The sequence below is a fragment of the Saccopteryx bilineata genome, chromosome 12 (genome assembly GCF_036850765.1).
Source record: "Saccopteryx bilineata isolate mSacBil1 chromosome 12, mSacBil1_pri_phased_curated, whole genome shotgun sequence".
Classification (NCBI taxonomy): domain Eukaryota; kingdom Metazoa; phylum Chordata; class Mammalia; order Chiroptera; family Emballonuridae; genus Saccopteryx; species Saccopteryx bilineata.
The window spans coordinates 37,738,829-37,765,823 of NC_089501.1; the positions used below are offsets into that span (position 1 = coordinate 37,738,829).

Here is a 26,995-nt window from a genome sequence, read left to right on the forward strand (position 1 = left end):
TATACCTATGTTATAGGTAACCTATATATATATATAGGTATACCTAAGTTTATATATATATATATATACTTATACTTAGGTATAGGTATACCTAAGTTTATATATATATAAACTTAGCATATATAGGCTTTGGTACTGTCGTGGTTTCAAGCATCGCCTGGAGATGATAGAATGTATTCCTTGTGGATAAGGGGGGACTCCTATACTTGCATCTAGTACAAATTCACTTTTTTTTTTTTGGTTAATAACACCACTTTCTTTCCATTGCCCAAGTTAAAAATTTCAAACATCTTTACCTCCTCCATCTCTCTCTTCCCTGACACCAAATCACTCACTAGTTATTATCAATTTCTCTTCACTAAGCAAAACTGTCCCTTCACTCTTCATAATCCCATCATCTGTTTGGATTGGATTCTCTATGCCCTTATGTCCGTGAAAATGACATAACTTCAGAATTCTCCCAACTGGTCTTCTCGCCTGCCTTCTTTCTCCCTCAAATCCGTTATCTCTATGTATCTCCATTGCAGTCACAGTGATTGTTTCATAAATAACAATAACAACGTCAGTACCACTTTCTTGCTTCAGCCCTTCCCTGCCTCTCCATTGCTTATGGAGCAGATCTGAGCTCCTTAGCCTAGATTAATAAACTGGACTTTGACATGCTTTTCTGGCTTAACCACATACTATGCTGCAACATACCCAGGGAGCCAGGTACACCTTACTTTTTACCTATTTACTACTTTGTATATCCTGGATCGTCTAACATGCTGTTTACATTTTTTTTTATGCCCCTGATCCTGTTAGAATAGAAGTTTCATAGAGGCAAGGAATTTATCTGTTCTGTGCAGTATTGTCCACCTGGCACAGGAAACAGTGTTCCAATGCAGGCGATGGAAATTTATCTGCTGAACAAGTCAATAGGCTGTTTCAAAGATCTGTCCCAAGGCTACATCTGTAATGAAGCCTGCCTATCCCACTTCCCAATCTCAGCAGAGTTATTGCTCTCTCCTTTGTGATTACAAACCACACAAAAGTAGCATTATTTTAGCACTGACATTATATTGTATACATTTACTCACATAATGTGTCTCCCACCTACTTAATAAGCTCCTTGATGGTAACAATAGTCTTATCAATTTTAAATGTTTATCATAATACCCAGTTCATAGCAGGTACTCAAAAAGTGTTTCATGAATGAGTGACTACATGAGATAACTTAGACAGAGAAAGAAGTAAAGAGTGATTTAATTTGGCTTAGAATCACACACACAGACACATATACCCCCAAAAGAAGTAAAACACACACATTACTCTATGTAACTGAACATTTCAAGGATTCTTCTTCATGAGAGTCAGATATTAGGATGGCAGGCTATGTTGACCTTTAATTCACCTTCATAAAACATAGTTTAAAAAGGCAATCTGGCTCATAAAACAAAATAGTTAAGTTGTAAATCTACCAATTTGAGATTTTTATAATGGGAATGCTGATAGGTTTTCACCTTTAATAAACTTCTACTTTCATTATTTAAAGGTTCTACTCTTTTGTACTAGAAGAACTGTAATATGTGGATATTTTATGATATACTTATTTCAGTTGGGTTTTGCCTTCGGTCACCTTAACAAAAATAAAAAGGAGATTTCCCCAGTGGAATTTCAGAAGTATATACATCCTGAGAGAGGGAGGCAGGAGGGGAAGTGACAATTGGCTTTATTCTGGACTCTTTTCAGATACAGTGTGTTCTGCCAGTGCCCATGCTTAGTTAGGTTCCAGTGACTCCATGTCTAGAACTCATACAAGTATTGTTAACCAATATTTGTCCTAATCAGATGACGTATGGAAGCCAATAGCTGTCTTCTCACTTTTTTTTTTCTTGTGGGAGAGACAGAGAAAGTCAGAGAAAGAGACAGACAGACAAGAAGGGAGAGAGATGAGAAACATCAATTCTTCGTTGCGGTTCCTTAGTTGTTCATTGATTGATTTTTCATATGTGCCTTGACTAGGGGGCTACAGCAGAGTGAGTAACCCTCCTTGCTCGAGCCAGCGACCTTGGGTCCAAGCTGGTGAGCTTTGCTCAAACCAGATGAGCCCGTGCTCAAGCTGGCGACCTTGGGGTCTCGAACCTGGGGCCTCCACATCCCAGTCTGGCACTCTATCCACTGCGCCACTGCCTGGTCAGGCAACTGTCTTCTCACTTTTTTTTTTTAATACAGGAACAGAGAGTCAGAGAGAGGGATAGATAGGGACAGACGGATAGGAATGGAGAGAGATGAGAAGCATCAATCATTAGTTTTTTGTTGCAACACCTTAGTTGTTCATTGATTGTTTTCTCATATGTGCCTTGACCGTGGGTCTTCAGCAGACCAAGTGACCCCTTGCTTGAACCAGCGACCTTGGGTCCAAGCTGGTGAGCTTTTGCTCAAGCCAGATGAGCCTGCGCTCAAGCTGGTGACCTCGGGGTCTCGAACCTGGGTCCTTCCACATCCCAATCCAATGCTCTATCCACTGCGCCACCGCCTGGTCAGGCTCTTCTTACTTATTAAAAGCATTCTTATCGGCTTACCGTGGGATGGGCAGAACCTGGAAATGAAAAGCACAGATGGTACGTTGGTAGCATCAAAATTCCTTTAGAAACAAAATGCGGAAATTGAGATGTAAAACAACACATAAAAATTAGACAACTCGAGCATGTAATTGTATATTTATTTTTCTTTTTAAAGAACACTCCTTAATGTAATTCAATATACAAACTTGGTTTCACAGAATTATAATCCACTACATAGCACAAAATTAATCCAGACTGTGTGCGTGCGTTCACACACGTGTGTGTGTGCATGTTGTTGTGCCCCCCCTGCTTCCATTCTTCTGGACCTATAAAGGCTCCGCCCACCTTCGACACTAACCCAAGCCCACTGCGAATGTTATATACAAATGACATCATGCTCCCACACGTTCTCTTCCCTGGAAAGCTTCTTCTTCCCGTTCCCCCTGAGATAGCCAGAAGTGGGACACTCTTCCCCTCTTCCAAAGGGTAAAGTGGCTTCTCCTAAAGCTGATGCCAACCCTGTTACCATGTGGACTGGCCGACAGGAAGGGTTGCGAGCAGGCAGGTCTCCATGCCTCTTCCCCGCTTCCACACCCACCCCTCAAAGTCCAAGAGCGACCTCTCTGTAAGTAGCCTTAGTTCCAGTCCCCATCTCGTGCAGCAAGAACCAAGATTTCTAAGCCCAGTCCTCTCCACCGGCAGCGCACAGCACTGCCTGCCAAGCCACCGGGCCGGCCGATAACCAAGCTCTACACAGTTCCATGTGCTTTGTCACTTTAATCTTTAAAGACACCCTAGCATAGGTCTGTGGCAACCTAGTGTCCAACTGAGTTACATAAAATTGTACCAGTGATGCACTTGTACATATTTACATGGGGCGGAATGTTTTCCCATATTTTTAGATGAATATATAGATCAACATGTTCACATAAGACCAAATACTTTTAATATTATTTATAACTGATTTATAAAGCTTTGAAAAAAACTCACAATAGCACATTGTTTACTTTAATGCTTTACGGTACTATCAGTTTAAAATCACAATCAGCACTTAAGTTATAGTCAATCCAGCAAACAAGGGACAAAAAATTTACAAGAGTTAAGAACTGACTGATACATCCTTTTTTTTGTTTAACTAATGCATAAGTGCAGAATAAGATACTCTAGTTTAAATATCTTGTTTACAATATACATTTTTGTTCTAGGTACGCAACAGTAAATCCCATGCTTCACATAGAAAAGCAATCCACAACATTAAGAAAAAATGTACAATTTATGAAACAAAGTAAATAAATATTAGTATTACAGAATCAGAGCTGTACATAAAAGCTGTTCAGTTTTAATCATATAAAAATATGTTTTAGTGCAACCTCACATATATATTGATGCTGTTCTGCTTTACATCATTTAGATCCAAGTGTCCAAAAAGGGAAAGAAATTACATTTATTACAAAGCAGATACACAAATTCTAAAATATGTACAAATTACTGCTAAAAAATGCTTATAAGAATATAAGCAAAGTAAAGAAAAGGCACAAACATCTGTACAATTTTAAAAGTACCAGACCCAATAGGTTAATTTCAAATTTTGTTTTGGTCAGGCTCATGATGACTTGTTAATTCACCTAATTCTTTTTCTATAACAAAAGTATATATAATAGCAAACTACTGTAACTTAGGACAGGCATGCTATAAACTTGATTACCTCTATTTCTAGAAAAAAAAAAAACAAAACCCAAAACAAAACAAAATAAGAAATGTGGAAATGAAAGTCTGCATGCATTTTAGATCAATGTAGCGGACTCTTTTCTGACGAAGGTTCTTTGCCTTCCTCTGTGCTTGAAGGTAATTCCTTGCTGCTGTGAAAGCCCAACTGTTTGTCATCCGTACAACTCTTGCTGTAAAATGAGGAGTGAGCTAACGCAGTCTGTGATGTACCAAAACTGTCCTTTTCACCGTCATCATGCAAGTCAGTGTGGGTGGCCGAGGCACAGGGCTGACCTGGCTCAGGCCCACTAAAGTGTCTAATGCCAACATGTGCACTTTCCAAGGGTTTCTGGTGGGGCTCGGGCACCCGTGCTGGCTGGTCTGCCCCAAGCAGAGCGACCTCTTCTGTGGCAATCCGGAGAGAGGCGATGGCTTTTGTACAAGTCTGTATGTTTTCCTCCTGTTCCCGCTCTGTTGCATTTAGGCTGTCTTCTGAAGTGCTCTGTTTCATCAACAGCCGAGGAGAGGAGGGCACGCTAGGTGGACCGGATGACTGCAAAAGGTGAGGCGATGCCTTCTCGTGCTGCTTGGGAATAACAGAGGCATCCTTAGCAAAAGATTCCCCGAAAGCGCCTTTCTTCTCCTCAGAGGCCTCCACTGGCAGAGGCAATGTGGGTGGAGGGTGTAAACCGGAGAGGGCCGGCGGCATGGAGTGGACCATTTGGATCCCACCAACTGGCACCATGGAGATAGGAGCTCGTACTTGCTGCTGCGAGTGGAGTGGAAGATGACTGAAGACATAGTCACTGGGTCCCTCAGGGAAAAGGCTGCAGCCTGGATGTTCATAAGCACCTTCTTGGTCTCCATAGAGACTGAAGTAAGGAACCTGAGGTAATCCTCTCCGTAAATTCTGGAAGGAAACAGAGAGCCCAACATTTAGGACGCACTAGTCTTCATGCTATTCATGCCAGGCTATTTCATGCATTCACACACTCATTCAAAACCCTTTCAAACTCCTTAATCATTTTACTGATTTTTCATTTTTCATGACAAAAGGGATTTCTCTCTTGTCTTTTAGAACCCTTGAATGAAGCTGTCCTTCTTTGAAAAATTTTCTTTCTAAACGGCAATGTGATTAAACGGGCATGTGTTTTTTTTTAATAAGTACAGAAACACATTTTAGCTGGGGGTTTTTTTCATAAGAAAGAACAAAAATGAAAATAATAGGTAATTGCTATAAAAAAAAATGTTTACCAAGCAACAAAACCCCCACTAAAAGTAGATTTATAAATTTTAAAAAAAGTTTAAAAATTACCACCTGTTTATATGCTGGGAAGCATTTTAATATTTTCCTTAAATGTTGATAAGTATAATCAAAGTAACAAGCCTTGGTATTTTGACCTTTTTTTGCAGAATAGATGACAAAATGGTGGTGATACACACACTGGTCCTTCCAAGGTGCAAGTTATTGGTCTAATGGAATAAATTTCTGCTCAAGAGACAGCCCGGGCTGATGAACAGTATCTTCATCAAATCACAAATCAAGGCTGATTTTTGTGAGGAAACTATCAATCCCTTAGGTAACCAGTTAACATTAAATATTTCAAAGAGTTACAACTCTTACTCAACTACGAAGGTGGAAACCAAAGATGACTGTATCTTAATTCTTTTGTTTATATTACTATTTTCATTTCCATATCTTCCCAGAAAATAATGAATTTAAGATACTTAAAATTTGGGGCCAGAATTCCAGATTTTATGGTCCTAGCCCAGAAAAAATGGAAAACTTATTTTCTATAAACATTTCTGTAGCAAAACACAATTTAGATTGAGCTTATCAGGTTTTAATGAGATTATCTGGTTTCAATCACAGAGATTCATTCTTTCAATGGATTGTTATTGTAAAGAAACTCAGTTTATTTTTATTATTTGAGAATTTAAAAGCAAATAGATACAAACATGTCAAATGTATGGTGGTCATCCAGGAGAGAGGCAAAAAAAAAAAGTTCTAATTCATTTCATGAATGTTTCAGTTCTAAAACTCAAGGTATGCTTTATACCATTAATGATTCATCCAGTTCTATTTAGATTGTGAGACAGGCTCAGGAACAATAAATTATGTATCACCTCTGCTACTCTGCGCCACCCTTAGCTTTATCCTGCTCCAGGCTCCAACTTACTCAAGCTGGAAACAAATGATTTGCTCTGGAAGGGCAGAAGAAATCATGTAGCCATCAACTCTGTAATCACAGGAACCTAATAAGCTAAGTAAGGGGAGAGTTTTATGGTATGAGAAGGAATTATTATCTGCTAACAAAGAATCCTTCTTGTATTTGCTCTGGTTTAGAAAAAGGCATGTTTCTTTCATCAAACACCAGTTAAAGTGGAAGAACTGTAATGCCTACTATACTCTTTGGGAAAAAAGTCAAATGAATGTTATTTTAATCACAATTGTTACAGATTCAAAGTTGAAAGTAAAAGGTAGTTTGGTTATTTTTGTTTTGCTTTTAGTTGCTATTCTGCGATGCTCACTGCATAACCCTAATCAGAAAGGGGTCCAAAGGTGGCCTGAGACAGATGTCCCATTATGTGAGGTCTCTTCCTGAAGGCTCTCAAAGGGAATGACCTGTCCTGTCAAACTAAGATTTATTCATTATGTTCAAATTCCAACAAAACTGTATTCGTGTTAAGAATGAAAGTGTTGCATTCAGACCTTTACTGATCAGGAATTAGATGATTACAACCACAGGCGTATACAAGCAGAACTCCTATCAGGTAACCACTGGCAAAGCTCTCCAAAGGCTTCGGGGCCTGTCCACACACCCTCTCTCCTCCTATCCACCTCTTCTTCACCCTCCAAATAAACTCTCAATAAGGTTTTTCTACTTCCGTTTTTACTCCATTTGAAACTCTTTTGTTTTTGGCCTTACCATTGCAATAGGTGAACAAACTCCCATATTACTTAAATATCAGTAAGAATAATCTTGATGTGAAAAAAACAAATAATGAATTCGTATGTGAATTGTGTTAAGTATGTATAATATATATGTATGTATATGTGTGTTTTTGTGTGTGTGTATATATCTATATATTTATCCCATGTACCAGATATATTATCCTACTCATTTTTTTCAACAGTGTCAGCAGGCCCTCTGCAAACAAATACTAGGAAGAAGAGGTGCAAGAGGTTCACTGGATGGTGTGTATGTGGAGGTGGGGGCAGGAGCAGAATTGCTAATGTAAGTGAAGGTAACGGGAAAGGAAGCAGGTGCTCAGCTCAGCTGTGACCCATCTGAGCTCAGTTACTGGCTGGGGGGTGCAGAAGACAGCATGGCCTTAGGGTAAAAACCCAGGAGCAAAACAGCAGGAAGCTGTCAGCTAACTGCATTCCTGACAGCTGAATGGCAAGTTCTTTCCAGGACAGAAATCTGCTTGGCCCACCTCCCTGGATGCCTCAAATAGATTAGGAAACTATGGCCAAGAGGTTAAGTGACTTGCCCAAGATCACACAGCTAGCAAGAGAGAGAACTGAATGTGGGCTCTTTCATTGGACACAATGTTCATCTATACTGTTTTATACCAAGACACTCTTTTGTCTTTTTGTTATTTATCCATCAAATCTTTAAAAATGGAAAAGAAATGTTTTTTATTTAGAGAAGATGAGAACAGAAAGCATAAGATTTTCACCCTTATCCTTGAGTCACATATAATAGACTCTCAAAAGTATTTACTGAAGGAAAAAAGACTATTTCCTTTTTATTCTATCTATCTATCTATCTATCTATCTATCTATCTATCATCTATCTATCTATCATGTGTGTATGTTATATATGAATGCATGAATCTATCTATCTACTCATCTATCTATCTATCTATCTATCTATCTATCTATCTGCCTACCTACCTGTCTAGCCATCCATCCATCCATCCATAGATCCTGAAAAGTGAAATGAACAGGAAGGTATGAGGGCAGAAGCAGCAGGGGAGTCAGATCTCAGTGATTGCATACCATCTCCTCCGAGCCTTCTCCCTGAGTCCTGCCTCTCAGATTGAACCAGACCATGAGTGAATCATGCTGGGCTACAAGTTCCTTTCATGCTATGGTCAATGTTAAGCATCAATGCAAGGTATTGCTACTAGCATTTCCTTTAAAAATGAAGTATTTTAGGGTTATTCCAATTTAATATTTTCAAATATTATTCAGAGAGGTGAAGCACTCATCAGATACACCAATCAGGAGAAATACTTCCTATAGCATAACCAATTCTATTTTTGCTCAGGCACCAAGAATCTAATGCACACATCACAGAAAGATGAAAATCCTCTTCTGTCCCTCAAAAACAGTGTGGCAAAGAAGAGAAGTGTTTGGGACCAACTTCAGGGTGTATTCCCAGATCTATTCCCTCATATCATGTGAACAAAGCAGCAGGCTATAAATTCTCTCAAGATGATTAAACTGGGTAATAGAACAAAAGCTCAGCACTTGGGCTTCACAAGTGGTAAAGTTGAACAGTTCTGTTAAATATGCAGGTGAAATGGGCATATATCCAAAAATTAGATAAACTCTCTAGCCCACTCCTCCAATTCCTTTGCCTGAGTTGATTATAAGTGCTATTATTATTATTATTATTTTAATAAGAATAGTGTGTTGGCACTAAAGCTTTATTTGTGTGTGTGTGTGTGTGACTGATATTGACTGAATATGCTCCAACATCTCACCAATACTACAGTCTTAGTCCAACCGACCAATAGCAGAACAGGAGAGCCTCGCCTCACACACCCCATCAGCATCACTGGTCCTACACCAGATGCAGTATCCTGGTGTCTGAGGGATTTATCTCTCTTCCTTTACACTACAATGGCATTAACTTCCGAAGAGTCTTTCTTTCTACTTAAAACAGTCAAGACACAAAAGCTCTGAGCCAGCTAGTTTATAAGCTTAGCAAACAGATTCTGTCCGATTCATGATACATTTTTCTGTAGTAGTTCCACCATGAAAACTAAGTTGGTGGCAGGCTGGTGAAAAGAGAGTATTGAGAGCAGAGGGCTGGAAGGCAGAAGGGAGCTTTCCTGAAGTTCAAAAATGACAACCTAAGCTTGTGATTCAGGTTGGTCAAAAGGGGGTAAGAGGGCACAGGGCAGTGAGGAGGAAGGGCTGCAGAAGGCAGGGCTCCCTTAGGCTGTGAAGGGCGGGGCTGATTCTCAGGACAGAGCTCCAGAGCAAAAAGAGAATAAAGAATAATCCAGGACAAAGAATAGAGATCATGGAACAAGCAAGCAAACAGACAACAACAACAACAAAATCCTATACACTTAAAGCAAACAAACTCAAAAGGTAGCATTAGTTTGTCTATGCTAAGTGGCTGCTTCATTTTTTTTTTAATGCTACATAACCTGAAAGACATCAAGCTCTGCCATGGCATGGGACAAGGCAGGGCACACACTTTTCAATGGATTTGCTTTAAATCCTCTACCTAAATTAAATTTGTGATTGTTCCTGTTGCTATGTTAATTTATACTGAGGGCACACCATAGACATTCTGTCTGATATGTTTTCTCTTAGCTCTTCTAACTTCCCACTGTTGTTGGGCCACCATCGCCCTAAGCAAGTGGCCTTGATTAGCAGGAGGTGGTAGTGATGGCGAACAAAGCATATACATTCATGCCTTTGATTTATTACAACCATACCAGCGGAGTCCTTCTTTCTTCTCCCAGTCCCCCACTGGTTTTACATGTCCATTTGAACTAAGTAATGGTTTCTTGTTTTTAAAAAACAGTTATGGAGAGTTGAGGCTGATACCTGAATCAGAATCCTTACCTAGCGAGCAGTTATATAAACAATGACGACTAAATATCCTTGAGAATGTCTGCCTTAGCCGTCCTGACATTTCAAAGACTTTATCTTTTCTACTCATGTTGAAGTTTCAGCTCATGTTTATAATTAGTTAAGCTTAGAAAGCACTGAGAAAGGCCTCACCTGTTACCAGCTGGAATGCACTACTGCTCTGATGCAATACTACTACTACACTTGGGGTCGTGCCACAGCCGTGTCACTGACAATAGCGAGTGATGAAAATGTCTTCCTGCTATTTTCAGCAACCGAGTTCACTCCTCCCAGTAAAAGAGACTCATATTATGAATTCCCCACTTGTGTGTTATCAGAGGTTCCTACGTGCTAAGGCTTACACATTAAACAGAAAAAGCTACTTATACTCACAGGAGGCCCCAGCACAATTGGTTCTGCCTGCAAATACTGCCCCATGGACAACGGTGGGTTGTGGTATAAAGCCCTTCTGGGAGATGGCGCTCTTATGGAGGTCAGGTATCTCCTCTCTCTTCTGGGAGAGAGGTCTCTTCTTGCCGTGATATCTTTCCCAGGTGACAATGGCCTTCTTGGGGACAGATGCCTTCTGGGTGAAACATCTCTTTGTGACAACTCTCTTCTCAATGCAGCTTCCTTTCTTGGGGAAAGGTGTCTCATGGGTGATAGATCTCTCCTAGGTGATAAATGTCTTCTGGGTGATAAATCTCCTTTGGGTATCAGATACCTCTTTGGTGAATGATCTCGACAGGGGGAAGAATCATATCCTGGTGAGGAATGGCGGCTGGAGGGGGAGAAGTCCCTCGGAGAGGAGCTGGGTTCTGAAGACAGCATGAACTCTTCATCCATACAACTGGGTATATCTAACCTGTCTTTGTCTGGTTCTGAGTCGGTACTCTTGCTCTGGAATAACCGCTGGTATTCTGTCATCTGGGTATCTTCACATGAATTACTTGGTGTCATAAGCTGAGTAACCTGAATACTTGGCAAAGTAACCAAATAGCTGATCAATGAAGAATGTCCCAGGGAACTATCCGAAGGACCCCCGTGGGGTATGGCGCCAACATTCACAGGTAAGGAAGAGAATCTAGGAGGCTGAGGACTGGTGCTTCTTGATCTGGTTTTTGGTGTCAAATCTCCCTGATCATCAAACTCATCATCATCTTCATCATCGTCGTCATTATCATCTGCATCCTCACCATCCGACTCTTCAGCATCTGAGAACTGATGATCAGTTGAAATGCTGGACATGCTATGCTTCTCAGTTGCTTTGTGCAGATCTTCCATAGTTTCTGAAAGAATTGAACAAAGAGAGTGTACATCAAGATCCAAATATCAAGGCTAGGAGCTAATATAGTTTTCCTCACATCCCAGAGCCTTCCTCAACCCTCCAGCCCCTAGAGAGAGTTCCTATAACACTCTCTGGATACTTAACCTCTGTGAGCCTGCACTGGTTTTTCTCTTTTATGAACTTAGCTGATTTCATGCCCACCTTATAATAAAAACTCCATATTAATGTCACCCCATTAAAATTAATAAAAATTTATTTAAAAAAAACCCCAACAACTCCAAAGTAGGACCTTATATCTCTGACATCACATCGCTCATAGAAAACCCTCAACAAATGGATATATAACAGGGGTCGGGAACCTATGGCTCGCGAGCCAGATTGTGGCTCTTTGGATGGCTGCTTGCAGACAAATCTTTAATAAAAAAAATAATAACATTAAAAATATAAAACATTCTCATGTATTATAATCCATGCATTTTCTATGCTCATGTTCATGGTGTGGGTGGCTGAAGCCAATCTCAGCTGTCCTCCAGGACAACACCAAATTTTTATTGAATAATGTGTAATGTACATGGGTCGTTGTATGGCTCTCATGGAATTACATTTTAAAATATGTGGCGTTCATGGCTCTCTCAGCCAAAAAGTTTTCCCGACCCCTGTATAATATTGTGAATGATAATGTTAGAAGAAAAATAAAAGCAACAACCTGTCTCTACAGGTATAAACTTATTGTAAGAGGTGTATCTTAGAAGGTTTGGTTGACTTTCTGGTTTTCTATTAAGGCTAAAAATAATAAATCTTTTCCTACTAGATTTCCTTAACATGAAAATTAAGACATTAAAATGTTTTTCAACACTCCCAGAAAGTTTTATACAATTTAAATCACCAACACAACAAAAGTACAGTTACATTTCCTTTATGGCTCTAGATAAGAATATTTTTATAGTAAGACTTTTTCCCTCCCTAGGTCTGAACTGAAATGCAGTTGTTCCTTCTCAGTAGGTTTCAGACAACTCAGGATGTCAGACTTCCTTTCTATATTTAGTACTTAATAAAATAAAATGTGATTAGTTTTAAAAAAATCTACACTTGGTTTAGCACTTTGGCCACAAAGCTGCAGCATGCACAGTGAAGCGATCAGTCCACTAAACTCTAAATACCTGCTTCCTCGGTTTCTGTGTCATCCACCGAAGTCATTGAGACTCCCAACTCCAGGCATTTCTTCATGTGTGCTTTAGATTTCATATGCTTCGTCAGGTTTCCTAGAAAATACACCCAAAATGAAAAATTAATCTGTTACCAAAATGTGATGATTGCTCCAAAATTCGATGTGAAACGAACTCACTAGAGATGACAGAGGTTTGTTTCGGCCCAGTCTCCCTCGCCTCAAACCTAAGAGGGACAATCTGGTTTCTGAATATATCAACCCCGGGGGACACGGCCCAGTCTCAGGTTCTCTTCATTCTAGAAGACTTGTGGAAGCTTAGGGTCACATCTTTTCAAGAGCAGGCTCCAAGCATGACTCTGAATCCCAAACTTTCCTGGCTGAGAAGGAATATAATGTTTTGGGCCCAACGGGGTCAGCCTCCTACTATTCCATATAAAGCCAAGCTGGGTCACACACCTCAGAGAAATTCAGAATAAAATATTATCAACACACCAACAGGACCCCAGTCCTCTGGCACTGATCAGATAGAGGTTAGACTCACAGGATCCTAACTAGTCAAATGAAAAAATTATCCAAACTAATGTTAAGGGCAACCCTGTAAATGAATTTGAAGAACCATACAAATATTTCATTAACTACCTATCAGCAATATTATTCTCAGTATTAAGCATCTATCTGTGTGACATATATTAACAAGCTTTATGACAGCATTTCTTCTGGAGCAGCAATAGTCCCTTTTTATTTACCTTGAAACCCCCATCAGTCTAAGGTAAAGAAAAGGGTTTTATGCCAAATATGTATTATGATGATGATATAGATACATACAATTATGTGTATACATAAAAATGCATATATTTCTGTGGTTTTATATAGTTGTTATATGCAATGTAAGAAGTTATAAAAACACTGAGCCAATCACTTTTGACTTAGGATCTATGAAAAAAAACAGTATATATATTTTTTCATGTCATTGATATAGCATATCAAAAGATAGTCAGGAACTAATTTAGTTATTAGGGCCATAATATTGTCTAGCCCTTTGATGCTGCTTGAGCAATGCATAAGCAAATGCCTTATTTTTAAGATAGGCTAATTAAATCTAAGTGGAAACCGTCAACCTGCTGAAAAAGTTTGTTCCCCTTGTAGAGGTGTTTAGTTTATTACTAATGTAATATATGAGTCACAATTCTAAACACTGTTTGTTATTTTATTTATATTACTACAGTTTTTTTAATTAAAAAACTCAAAGACTTTTGTAGACAGATCGAGAACTCTAAAACCTGTAAATTAATTAACTATAACATATCCATCAATTAATAGAAATCATATGCTCCTGCAAGGGAGCCAGGAATCATGTGTGTGGATGGGTGTGGATGGTTGATGTGTCAAGTTAATTTATTTAGATCCTAACATGTGTTTCTTCTCCTTTATTTTTCTCTCCACCCGTTTCTAGTAGACAGTTGGGCTTAGAGCTCTCGTTGTTAAGCAAGGTCTGTAGTTAGAAATCTGGCTCTGAAACAACCCCGCCCTGGCTTTGGTTTATGAAATTCTTGAACTTCTGAATGGCAGGGGGAGGACACTGAAGGAGCGGCCCAGGCACAGAGAGGTCCTGGTCCTGCAGGTGTGCCCTAGATGAACTCAGATGACATGGCTTTGGACAACAGGCATTTCAGCCGGAGGTGAGAACTAGAGGGCCTTCCCAGAAAAGGTCATTCATTTTAAGATTCTGAGACATTTGCACATTCTCAAAAGGTGACTAGGAAATTGAAGTAATGACCAAGAATAAGTTATTTCCTGCTAAACTCTGGGACAATGGTTCAGAGCCAAATTTAATTTAATTTTGAAAAAAATCTTTCAAATGTGTTTCCTCACCCAGTGTTTTGCCCAGCTCTACCTGCAGACAAATTCTGTGTCCAGTGAAAATATATCAGTTGTAATGACTGGCAGATTTGCAGTATATTCTAAAACTAAAGATGATATTTTCTTAACTACCAGGGAGTCTCTTACTGAAATTCTGTATAAAAGGCTTAACTGTGCAAAGGCGGATGATATTTAAAGGACCTTATGTTTATTTCTTTTGAAATGCAGATGAATACCCCTCCCCCTTTCTTGGTCTTCATAGAAGGCATTCTTGTAATATAGATACCTTGTTAATAACAAAGAAATATATACTCAGAGGCTACGCATTTATACTTCTGACAAAACAATGAAACAATTCACAGTTTTGACTACAAGAGAAAACCAGTACACATTTCTCTGCCAAAAATGACTTTATTTGATACTTATTTTCTTGACATGTAGCGGAGCTGATCAATTGGTATTGAATTCAAATTTAAAATGAAAACTTTGGAAAATGATGCGAGGGTAATGAGGGGTTCTATAGGATCTGTTCATAGTCTTATAGGAAGCAGTAGAACATGCTTCTACAAAAATCAAACCACCTCTAATTCACTATTGTTTGTATTCTGAGAACACTGGCCTTGTGAACATTTTCATGATTTTATAAAATGACAGAAACATAATCAAAGCAACCTTCTTTTGTAAAATACTTTCATGTAAATCTACCTATTAAAAGGATTTAAATATATATTATTTATATTATTATAATAATAATATAATAATTTATATTTAAATATATATTATATGTGTGTGTGTATACGCACACACACACACACACACACATATATATATATGTATATAATTTCAAGGCAAGTCCCAGTTTTATGAGATTAACCACTGTGGCTTGAGAGTAAGAAATTGTCTCTGTGCTGATAAATACACAGAATCCAAGCTATCAAATTTCTATGCATAATTAATGCAACAGTGGATGGAGGGGCCCACTTGGGAGTCTGTGGATTTCTACATTATTTATAATCTTGAAACTGACCATGAGTGCAAGCTTTTTCCCCCAGCTGTTGTTGTGCTTTCCCAGTGCCGCTGCACGGAGCGTCTCGCTGCAGTATTTCAATACCGGTGCAGAGATTAGACCACATAACATTTCCAACATGAAGTCATAGCTACCCAGGCAATTCTGAGCCACTTCCTTCAGAGACAACTGGCCCGGGCCCAACTCCACAGCTCTTACTAAGCCATAAAAGGAGCCTCGCTGTCTCATGCACATCCTTTGACCACTTACATGAGGGAGAAATTACATTGTGTGGGGTCATTTGTTCACAAACAAAATCATCTTATTGTTGATGAAAGGTAGTAATAAAATGGGATGCGGAATACGGAGTAGCCATAAAAAAGTGTGTTTTTTTTTTCAAAAGAATAAATAAATAAGGTCAGGCCTGTACCTTTCGTTTTGAAGGCGAAGTTACACAACTTGCACACGTAAGGCCGGACGTCAGTGTGCGTGCGGATGTGCTTTTTGAGCATGCTTGGCTTCTTACAACGAATCCCACATTCTTCACAAATGTACTTTCCACGTCCCCGTCCTCTGACGTATACATAATCTTCATTTGACTTATACCTGTTTGTAAGAGGGGAATCCAGTGTGTTTTCAAATACTTCAACACATTACATTTTCAAACCAAAAGCTAATCATTTGCATGGTAAATTTTTATGAGGGACTTTTACAAACAATTATTCAACTTTTCTTCTACAAAGCCTGTGGAATCTATGCAGTAAATGCTTGAAAGAACTAGAGATTTGGTATTGGAAACAAAATGGGACTTTTTCTACATGGAGGTCAAAATGGAATTGGCTCTTATTTTAAGTGTAAATATATGGATGTGGTGTAGGCGTTCACACGGGCTTATATAAGCCTCAAAGAATTGTAGCACTGTGCCTTAAAACTTTTGGATTCTAGGAAAACTTACAACCAAGAAATTTCCAAAAAGTTATACCAACCTATTCAAATCATCATAGATCATTTGTTAATATTACATTTTTTCAGATGTGCATGCACAACACACATACCCCTCTAAATTTGCTAAAATTAATACAACTGAGAATAGATTTCTTCTTTGCACATTTCTAATCTATTCTCTATTTTTATAATCCTGGCAGGAGAGTGCCTTGGAAATTTCTAGCTTATACAAACTGAGCTGAGCTTACCAACTATGGTCTACAGATTTTATATGCTCTTCCCAATCTGTATACAAGTGAAGTCTAAATATCAAGTGGCTTCTGGAAAGTACTATTATTTCATTAAAATGAGAGGCTCTATTTTTTAATCAAATCTGCATTGGTTTCCAGAAGGATTTAACTGAGAGGTCTGAAAGGATATCTAACAAAATCAGTTAGATGTACAAAGTCTTAGGTATTCACTGAGATAATCAACAGAAAAAACCTTCCCAGGCTCAAACATCACATTTTATTTAGAATACAAAGAAACATATGTCACAGAGTATGGTAGCACTCTATTGAATAAATCAATGAATATTATTATCTCCTAAATCACAGCTAGGTTAGAATTATGGGTCTAGTGTCATTCTTGGAAAGATATCCCTTTTGAGGATTTTTTTTTTTATAACTGGGAAAAGTAAACTGAAGTACAAAGTATTCTAATTCACTGGGGATTGACTTAAAGGCACAAGATTTAAAAAAGATATTTTTTTGTTTTTCATTCTAAGAGCACTGCAAACCTTTTCATTTGTCCTAGCTAACCCACCATCAGGAGGAGCACAAGCAAGTTCAACATCATTCATCCAGTTCACTGAAAAATTTTAAAAAGAGAAAAAATCCATCCACATATCAAAATACCAACTCTGCTATAGATACTATATAATCTTAACCTTATCTACTCTTCAGTTAGTACCAATCCAAGTGAGAATTAAGTAGTAATAAAAAAAAGAATAATTAATTTTGCATGTTTTCTGTTCCTTTAAATCCATTCTCTTTTACAAAAAAAAATTCCATCAACTTATTCTTCAAAACTATTTTAAACTTTATTTTTTTATCTCATTATGTTCTGTAATAAAGTAGAAAAGAATCTAAAAGATGCAAAATATCATTCACCTTTTAAGTTCACTATTCTCTGCCTCTAACTAGATGAAATTGTATGAAGAATACAGAATAAAACAATTTCATGGAAAGCTCATTTTCTTTGGGGAAGGATACTTCTTTAAACTTATTGTAGTCTATCATCACAATTGATAGAAAATACATTTTTCCTTAAGATAATATAATTTTCTTTTTAATGTCTTAGCTGATTAACTTGCTTCCAGAATAAAAATACAATAAAATTCTGTATGAAATATAACTGGATTTTAGAAAAATCTATACAAATAAAATGTTTACCAGTCAATCATCCTGCAGACCCATGAATCTACTTGATATGAGAATTAATGGAATTTGAAAAAAATAATTAAAGGCTCTGCTTCATTACATTCCAAATCTATAAGTTAGATAAGAAACACATCCACTTAAACAATTGGTCAGTGGTATTTTTTTTTTCTTAATTATCACTTTGCCATCAGCAAAATAAGAGTTGGTAATACACTGGTTGGAATAAACCTGGTCACCACCAGGCAGAAACTGGGCCACAGATGAAGAAACGATCAGGACAGAGCCCACAAAACAGGGCAATGAAAGGAGGAAGAAATGAAATAGGGGCCACAATCCTTTTGGATCATCAAAACACAGCAATGAAATGTTCACATACGCTTTCTCACGCGGGTCCTTCGTGAGTGGAGATGATGGGTTCCCCAAAGCATACAGTAACTGTGAAGGTCTCTCGCTAATCTAGTACAAGTGCACTGTTATGAAGAGGCCTGCTGAGGATAAGAGGGTTGATTCAGTCCCAGGGACCTCTCAGTCTCTGAGGAAAGAGAAAATCTATATTTCTCTCGTTTGGGTTACAAGATGAAGGATGTCAAAAAAAAAAAAAAAATACTGAGACGAGCTTTGTGACTACATACAACTGTGGTTATCGTGATAATCCTAGACTTCCATCCAAAGGAGGCCGACCCTAAGAGGGAATCAATTTTAATCATCCATCTCCAAACTGGTCATCTCTGTGAGAAATAAATAGTTCCTATCACTAAACAGTCAGCACTGTAGAGTCAAACAGGTAACATTATTATGTCTTCCAAGAGTAATTGGAATAAATTCATGCACATGGAAATATGTAAATTATAGATCTGCTATACAGATAAGGATAGTTAGATCATACTCCCCTAACTGTGGTTAATGTGCTTTAAATATTTTTTTAATTTTAAAACCAAAAGCCTGGGCTTTCCTCCTATTGATTAGATTAAAGATACATTTCCATCCAAGTCTAAAACTACACATTACACCTATGTGTAATTTTCATTAACTATACAGACAACAAAGCCATTGAATCTTATTACTTATGTCTCTACCACTCAGAATTTTACATTTAAAAAGAAATTCGTAAAGACAGAGAACTGTCACAGACAAGAGGCATTTGGGGAAGCCTGACAACTAAATGCAGTCAGGTCCCCTGGCTTGGATCCTGGGGCAGAGTAAGGATCTTAATAGAACTGGTGAAATCCCAATGAAGTCTGAAGTTTAGGTAATAATAAAAGCAATGAAAGAAATGAATAAATTAACTAGTTTTTAAGATTAAAAATGCCCTGGCCGTCTGGCTCAGTGGTAGACTGTTGGTCCTGAAAATGGATACCCTGGGTTCAATTCCTGGTCAGGGCACACAAGAGAAGCAATCATCTGCTTCTCCACCCCTCTCTTTCACCCTTCTCTCTTTCTCTTTCTCTCTCTCTCTCCCCCTCTCACATTCATGGCTCAGTTGGAGCAAGTTGGCCCCAGGCACTGAGGATGGCACCATGGCCTCGCCTCGGATGTTAAAATAGCTCAGTTGCTGAGCAATGGAGCAATGGCCCCAGATGGGTGGAGCATCACCAGGTAGGGGGTTTTCCAGGTGAATCCCTGTCAGGGCACATGCAGGAGTCTGTCTCTCTGCCTCCCTGCTTCTTACTTAAAGAAAAAAAAAGATATTATACATGAGTATGCATGATTGTATTTTTTTGGCATAAAATATATTCATTCATAACATAACAAATGCCCATAAAAATAATATTAAAGAATAGAACTTTCAAGATTCCACAACTTTAGTCCATGTCATACTAAATCAGAGGTGTAAAAATTCAAAGCAGAGGCTCAAACCATATACTACAAAGACATTTTCATTAAAAACAAGTCACGAGAACAAGGACATGAACTCATTCATTGCCAGCCAGACTTCAGAAATGTGAGTAGGAAAAAAAATTCGCTTTACATTTCCAACCATTGTTTTCATGTAGACATTCAGGACCATTTGACCTGAGTTAAAACTGATAGTTTACATTTGTACTTATATTTCCTTACCCTCCTTCAAATATTTTTATTCTGATTGGCTCAGTTTGTTTGGATCCAATATCTTTATCTCCATGAATATCTCCTTTCCCTCTTTCCTTTAAGATATTTCCCACTAGTTTTCTTTCTAGTTTGCTGCCAAATAAAAAGGATGCATCAGGTTTCATCTGTAGGAGAGAAGGAGAGAACCAGTTCATATGCTTTCTCTAAGACAGAGGGGCAGCCCACACAGCCTGCTCTTCTGCAATCTCTAAATATTAGCCCAAATTCCACGCTAAAAGGCCACAGACTAGTTACATAAAATAAGGCACAAAAGGAATAAAATCAGAAACGAATGGCGCTGTCTACTGAGTAAATTTGTTCTGTTTCAAACGATACTTTTAGCACTTATACTGTGTAACACCAAGGAAAAGTTTAAAAACATGTTTTATGTCCTGAAGTGGCAATTAAAGCCACCTTTATGAATTAAGAAAATATTTTCAAAAAAACTTGGAGGGAAATGGTAACTGTAATAAATAAAATATACTTTTAAATCATCCATTTGCTTCTTTATTGACTTAGCATACATTCCCAAGGGGGCCCCCTTGTTAATATTTTTATAACTTCATGACTAAGGCATTAATTGTTCATCTTTCTAACAAATCAGCAAGTCACTTGGGGAAAAGAAAATGAGTTTTGAGAGAGATACCAAGAAAATAAATTTTAGTAAAAAGTATTGTCAGTGGGAACAAGCCCCCCGACGTTTACAGAGTCCAGTTGTGACACCCTGCCCGCCTTCTGCCTGGTCCTTCCTCTCTACTCTTTGTCCCCACTCCACAGCGCCTCAATCCCACACATCAAAGAAAAGTCAACCTGCTAGGTCCTTAACCAGGCATCCCCAAACTACGGCCCACGGGCCACATGCGGCCCCCTGAGGCCATTTATCCAGCCCCCCCCCCCCGCCGCACTTCCGGAAGGGGCACCTCTTTCATTGGTGGTCAGTGAGAGGAGCACTGTATGTGGCAGCCCTCCAACGGCCTGAGGGACAGTGAACTGGCCCCCTGTGTAAAAAGTTTGGGGACCCCTGTAGGGGGAAGAACCCAAAGGAATTAGTGCCTGAGACAGAATGTCATGGCCGTGAGTGCGGGAGATACTCTGTGCTTGAGACCTTTCTGGGAGAACCTCAGAACTAAGTTCACGCCAGTGGTTTTTGTCACCAATGGGTACGGCCAACACTGCATGGGACACCCCCCAACTCTGACCTTCCTTTTACTTGCAATTTTCAGACTTTCCTTCACTACGCATTCTGCTCAGCAATCAAATCCGCAATACAGAATGCTTTCAGCACAATATTCGTTACCTGAGTGAACTGCTTCCAAGCACTTGATGATGTGAGCTTGCCGGTTCCAGGCCTGTGCATAGCGGCCAGGGTATAGATTTCTGCAGTGATTTTTTGCTTGGACCTCAGAAGAGCCAGCGTGGTCTTGGTGTTCAAGCCTGATGGGTTTGGGTTACAGGAACTAATGCACCATGAAGCATAAACTGAGGATTTGAAGGTGGCCTGTTGCACATAATTGGGTTTTGTATAATTCAAGAAGCACCAACTCACAGTAGTTGTTGTCCGCAGACTGGGGAACTGAAGAATCTGCTGGAAGTCTGCCACATCCGTGAAAAGAAGTGTTGAGTTTGCCACTTTCCCACCTGGGCCGGAGGCCATGTGGACCAGCATGCCAACAGGCAGCTTCTGGCCCGTCCCCTGCTCCTCCAGCTGGCTGTCTCCCTGCGGCAAGGAGGAGCTCTGCGGGCTCATACTCATGTCGGAGGCTGTCTCGTCGATATCTAATTCATCTGAGGACTCTTTGCTCTCCGAAGGCCCACTGGACTTCTGCCCGAGAGAGGGTGCCCTGGAGCTGGGGGCGAATGGCTCCCTTGGGGGCGCGCCGGCGGCGGAGGCATGGTCTTGAGAGGAGGAGGGGGACAGTGAGGAGAAGGAAGACGACCCGGAGGACGCGCCATCCTTTGGCTCGGAAGCACAGCCTTGTCGAACCAGCTGGGGTTTCTGGGGGCGGGAGAGATCCTTCTTGATATCTGAGTTGGTGAGCTCCACGGCGCTGAGCTCCTCCACAATCTGTCCGTACATCTTTTCCTCTTTGACCCTCTTCTGCTGCTTGGTTTCCATGAAGAGCTCCAAGCTGCTGGCGGGCGAGAGCATGCGCTTGCTTCCGCCCAGGGTGGCGCTGTCCGAGGTGGAAGGCAGGCACAGGGGGATGGAGGGCTCTAAGCCCAGGGGTAAGGTTTGAGGTACTTTCCAGATGGGGTATTTTTCCAAGCCTGCGTGCTGCCCCAACACTTGGGCAATGTTCAACCCTATCCCTTGCATGGCCGCATTAGTTACCAATGTTCTTTGGGTCATATTCTCGTCGACTTTGCATATGACAATTGCAGGACTGTTCTGCCCAAGTATCTGAGAAATGCTTGTGTACATGACACTCCCATAGGACGGGACGTGGGTCTGGATCCGAACAGGAACCACTGTTCCCGGTAAGGACTGTAAAGGCCCGGCGGTTGCCGAGGCAAAATCTTCTTGAAGAGCCTGCTCGGAGGGAGTATCCATTGACTTGGTGCTCTGGTCCGACGGAAACTTTGGAAGAAGAAGGTTCTTTGAGTGTAGCCCTGATGTTCCTGAATAACCCGGGTAGGTTTGCTCTTTTGTGTGTGCGTAATCAGCGGCTTTCTTTCCAGTGTGCTCTGTGGCGTGGTCTAGGGAATAGCAAGGGTGAACGTCTGCCTGGAAAGGTGGCTTGCCGTAGCTCTTCTGTGGGTGTGGCACCAGGGGGTGTGGGAAATGGGTCTGCCACCAGGGAGGCTGCTGAGCTGGTAAGTGAACCATACAGACAGTAGGGTATTGAAACTGAAACAAGGCATTCTGGATTGGAGAATATGGAATTGTCTCTTGATGTGGAAATAAGTGTGCATGCTCAGACAAGTGCTTGCTTGCGATATAGGGTGTTGGTTGTATCAAGGGATTTCTAAGAGATTCCTGGCTGTCCATGTGCATGATCGGTGGCTGGGCCAGGTGCAGTGGCCCTGAGCTCAGCTGGGCACAAGGACCCACGAGCTGCTTCCCTGGGTCCTCTGCCTGGAGAGGAGGCAGCACAGAGGATGGGGCGTGGGGCCACACGGGCCTGAGGCCGGAGTGCAGGTGTTCCACCTCCTGCTTCACGCTCAGGTCCGTCCCGGCCTCCCCCTGGGCGATCTCAGGAGAGCCGCTGAAGGACGCCTGCCGCACCAGGAAGCATTTCTTTCTCTCCCGTGATGGGGACAACGTGGAGGCCGGCGCCCCCGCCACCGGAGCGTGGGACAGGTTCCCATAATCAAATGACTTGCTCCGAATTTCTGGGACCTCAGTCGGGTGAGGGCAAGGCATCTGCTCTGACGAGCAGCGTCGCATCTCTTTTTGGTGGTGGTGGCCTGGGACGGACAGTGAATATGAACCGGCAGGGACAGTCAAAAACTCCGAATGCTTCCCAAACTCGTCTTGCTTACTGGGCGCCACCAGCTTAATGGTTTCTTCTCTTTCAAAAGACATGGAGAAACTGGAGCTGTGGGACAAGTTGCTTTCCTGGCTGGGGCTGCGGGAGAGGCCCGTGCCCGTGGACTCGAAGCTGGACTCCCCCGACGAGTGCTCCATGTCTGCAAGCCGCAGCCGCTTCTTTTTGGGTGGCAGCTTCTCGGCTGGGAGCTGGGAGAGGGTCTCGCTTCTCTGGGGCCACTGAAATTCTTCCACGGGCTTCTCCGGCTCTTTGCTCTGGGCTTCCTTCTCCTTGTCTGGCTTGTCAGGCTCCTCCGTCACCCGAATCTCAGGAACCTGAATGTTGTGCTGGCGAACCAGCCTGGGCTGTGCGTGGTACACCTGCTGCTGTCCCTGCGGACAAGGGGACGGTTTCCCCCCACTTTCTGCACTCTCTCCCGGGGGAGCCCACTCTGGACTCACTGGGGCTTCGGAAACCTCACTGTCACAGGTCTCAGAAGGTGAAGAGGCTTTCTCCTGGGCACTAGCCACCAGGTCAGATGACTCAGACCTTTCAAATGAATTGGGTCGGCTCAGCGAGTTTGTGTGCTGAATCACAGAAATCACATTTCCTGAAGGTTTCCTGCCCCCGAGGTCTGACATCTTGTCTGAGTCAGAGGCTGGGGGGAACTCCTCTGACCCCAGAGATGGACTTCCAGATTGCAGTGGGGGTCGACACGGGTCAAAGCGCTCAGAGTGACCATGAGAAGTGTTCTCATGCCCAGCTGTGGCGAGTCCAGTTCTCATGCCTTCCTGCATCTGCAATTTGGGGTCATAATCTGAGGCCATCATGCCCACAGGAGTGCTTCCAACGCTGCTGCAAATCATGGGGGTGTCCTCCTCATCTCCAACACTCTTCTCTTTCCGGCGTTTCCTGTTTTCACACGTCGTCCCATACGTGGTTGGCACTCCCTGCAGTGGCACCGAGGGATCCATAAAATATTCCCCGCCATGTTTTAAGGAGCTTAGGCAGGAAATGTCCCTGTAGCTTTGCTTTGATGTTTCAGGGTCTTCCCACCGCTTGTAAGGTTTCCGACAGACGTCATAGTCATAGCCAACCCTGTCCCCGGGAATCAATTTCTTTTCCTTCAAAGATGAACCTGAGATACTCTTTAACATCCTGCCATGGTGTTCTGCCTCCATATGGCCCTCCTGTACCGAAGGTAGCTCAAATGCAGCTTGTCTTCTTAACATGCGCTGAGGGGGGATTCCGACAGTCCCCGGATAGAACACATCATCGGAACCAGTCATCCTCTCATCAAACGAGTGACTTCCTCTCAAAGAAGGGGGAACACTTAGGTTGGTTGCTGAAGAAGTTGGCATTGAGTTGCTTCGAATAAGGGGTGAAGAGTCTATAGGTGCTTCTAAGAGGACTGGGTTGCTGCCTTGGAAATTTGTAGGATAAAGCTTTCCTTCATTCCTGATAGATGATGGGACAGTCTGGGATTGTCTGGACTCACTGTTGAATTTCGTGGACTTCAGCATGCTTGTCTGAGTAGGATCAAGCTCGCCTTTGCTCGGAATAAACTGTGAAATGGGATCTTCAAACATCTTGACGTCTAACCTGGTGTTGACGTGAGGTAATGGTTCCGTCACACCCTTCCTACCCATGGTGGCACGTTCCTGGCTTGTGGTTGTGACACTGAGTGTGTTTCTGGGACTAAGCCGACAGTATTTTCCAAAGATGATTTCTTCATAAGACTTTGCATTTGTGTTGGGAGGGCTTATCTGCTGCTCCGCACTTTCAGAGCGAGAAAAGTAACCAGAGTCAGTGCTTCCTTTACTGTGTGGGCTCAGAAGGTTCAGAGACGGCTCAGAATCTTGTCCTTTTTTCTCCGACAGTCTTAGTGCAAGTTTTTGTTTTACTGTGTGAGAGTCATCAGCCTTCGTATTTAAAGACAGATTGGGTAGCATATCGGAGCCAATATACTGAGAGCTCTCATTATTTAAAGGAATCCCACTTTTGGGAATGATCAAAATCGGCACCTTGATTGGACCTCCCAGTGATTCTTCCAGTGATCCGTGATAGCCCCCTCTGTTGGCTATATCCAATGGGATTGATGGACCAGGACTCATTTTGTCAGAAGTCTCAATAAATAAAGAACTCTCCTCATCTGTGTCTGTACTCTGTTCACCATCTGAATGTATTTCTGCTTCTACATCAATAAAACCAGCCTCCAGGTCCAATTTCGATACAGCTGACTCTGTGAAAGGGACTAAGCCTGCCTTAATTGCATGGGCATGCGACTTCCTGTGCTTGTATAGATTGCTCTTTGTCTTGAAAGAGAAGCCACAAGGTATACATGGATATGGCCGCTCCCCAGTATGGGACCTGATGTGCTTTTTCAGCACGCTTGGTTTGGCACACGCCCTGCTGCAGTAAGGGCAGATGTACTTGCCGGGCTTCTTGGGTTTGTGCTCTTTCTTGTGAGCATCTTCTGCCTGTTCTATACTTTTCTGAGAGTACTGGCTAAAAGCAGGGTTCAGACTCGAAATCTTTTTTCTAGGATAGCCACCACTGTGGCCATGGATAGGGAAAGGAAATAAGTCCTCAGAGGCAACAGATGGCAAAGGGCCAGGGAAAAGCCACGGAGGGCCTTCGAGGCTCTGATGTGGCTTGTTGCTGTGCATGACCCCCTGTGGCAACGAGGGCTGAGGGAAAGAGAGAGAGTGTTGGCATGAATAAGGGCTCGGACGGTGCGGTGGGTATTGCTTCTCGGTGACTTGCTGTGCCACCTCACTGGGGGAGGCCAGCTTCCCGGAACCGAAGAGTTGTGCTGAGGCTGTGTTCCCGATGTGCTCCGGGTCTATTTGTGGTTGCCGCTGGCCTTCTTGACTGCCAAAAGTGCTCATCTTAATAACGGCTGATTGTTCCTGTCTCCATCTACCTGATGTTTTATCAGTTTCTCCAGACCTTGAGGTAGCTTTTTGTCCTAGAGCTGTGTCCCCAGTGTCCATTTTGTAACACAAGGTCTTAAGGGCTAATTCACTTAAAAGCCCTGCAGACTCATGGAGTGTCTCCAAAGCTGTGCTTTTTAAAGCTTGCTTGCTTCCATGTTCCAGGGCGTCTGCAAACTTACTGAGTGCTCTTCCTCTTTGGAAACTTTCACACCTACCCCGTAGTCTCTGGGCAATAGATGCTAATGTTCTTGGACCAGGGCTATAACACAGTTCTCTCCATTGTAGCCATGTCTATCCAAAAGCTAAGTGTAAATCTGTAAAATTTCTTATGGCATTTGAATATTTTCAGCTAGGATGGAATTGGGATGATGAATAGTCTAGGAGAAATTTTTCCCATCAACTAGAGCACAGTTCAACTGTCAGTTTCAGTAAGATAAAATGATCTGGGGGGGGAAAAAAGAAATACAAAGAGATTGTTGAAACAGTTATCAAGTAGAAAACCAAAACCAACCCTAAATAACCAGCTGGAAATTGGATAAATTGAAAATGATTTTTGCTCTAAGGAATTCTTTTTATGGCTGTTGCATTATTTCCACAATTAAAGGATATTAATATCAAACTTAGCATTAAGTCATAAGCATAAATTTAGTCAATGCTTGAATTGTGGTTGTCCTTTTAAATACACCTTAATTTTGGTTAGAAAAGAATTTAAATGAAAACTTTTGATGAGTAT

General features: G+C 41.3%; 1 protein-coding gene across 9 annotated transcripts in view; it reads right to left on the reverse strand.

The window, feature by feature from the left end:
• Positions 1–2,686: 2,686 nt before the first annotated feature.
• HIVEP2 (HIVEP zinc finger 2) overlaps positions 2,687–26,995 on the reverse strand; it is a 191,939-nt gene continuing 167,630 nt past the window's right edge. For all 9 annotated transcript variants that reach the window (XM_066248562.1, XM_066248561.1, XM_066248559.1 and 6 more), the window contains 6 exons: positions 21,151–26,705; positions 19,824–19,978; positions 15,830–16,005; positions 12,526–12,627; positions 10,471–11,366; positions 2,687–5,163 (listed from right to left, as the gene is read on the reverse strand). In XM_066248562.1, the coding sequence (XP_066104659.1) occupies positions 4,336–5,163; positions 10,471–11,366; positions 12,526–12,627; positions 15,830–16,005; positions 19,824–19,978; positions 21,151–26,319 (7,326 nt within the window). In that variant the 5' untranslated portion in view covers positions 26,320–26,705 and the 3' untranslated portion in view covers positions 2,687–4,335. The remainder of the gene's footprint in view (positions 5,164–10,470; positions 11,367–12,525; positions 12,628–15,829; positions 16,006–19,823; positions 19,979–21,150; positions 26,706–26,995) is intronic.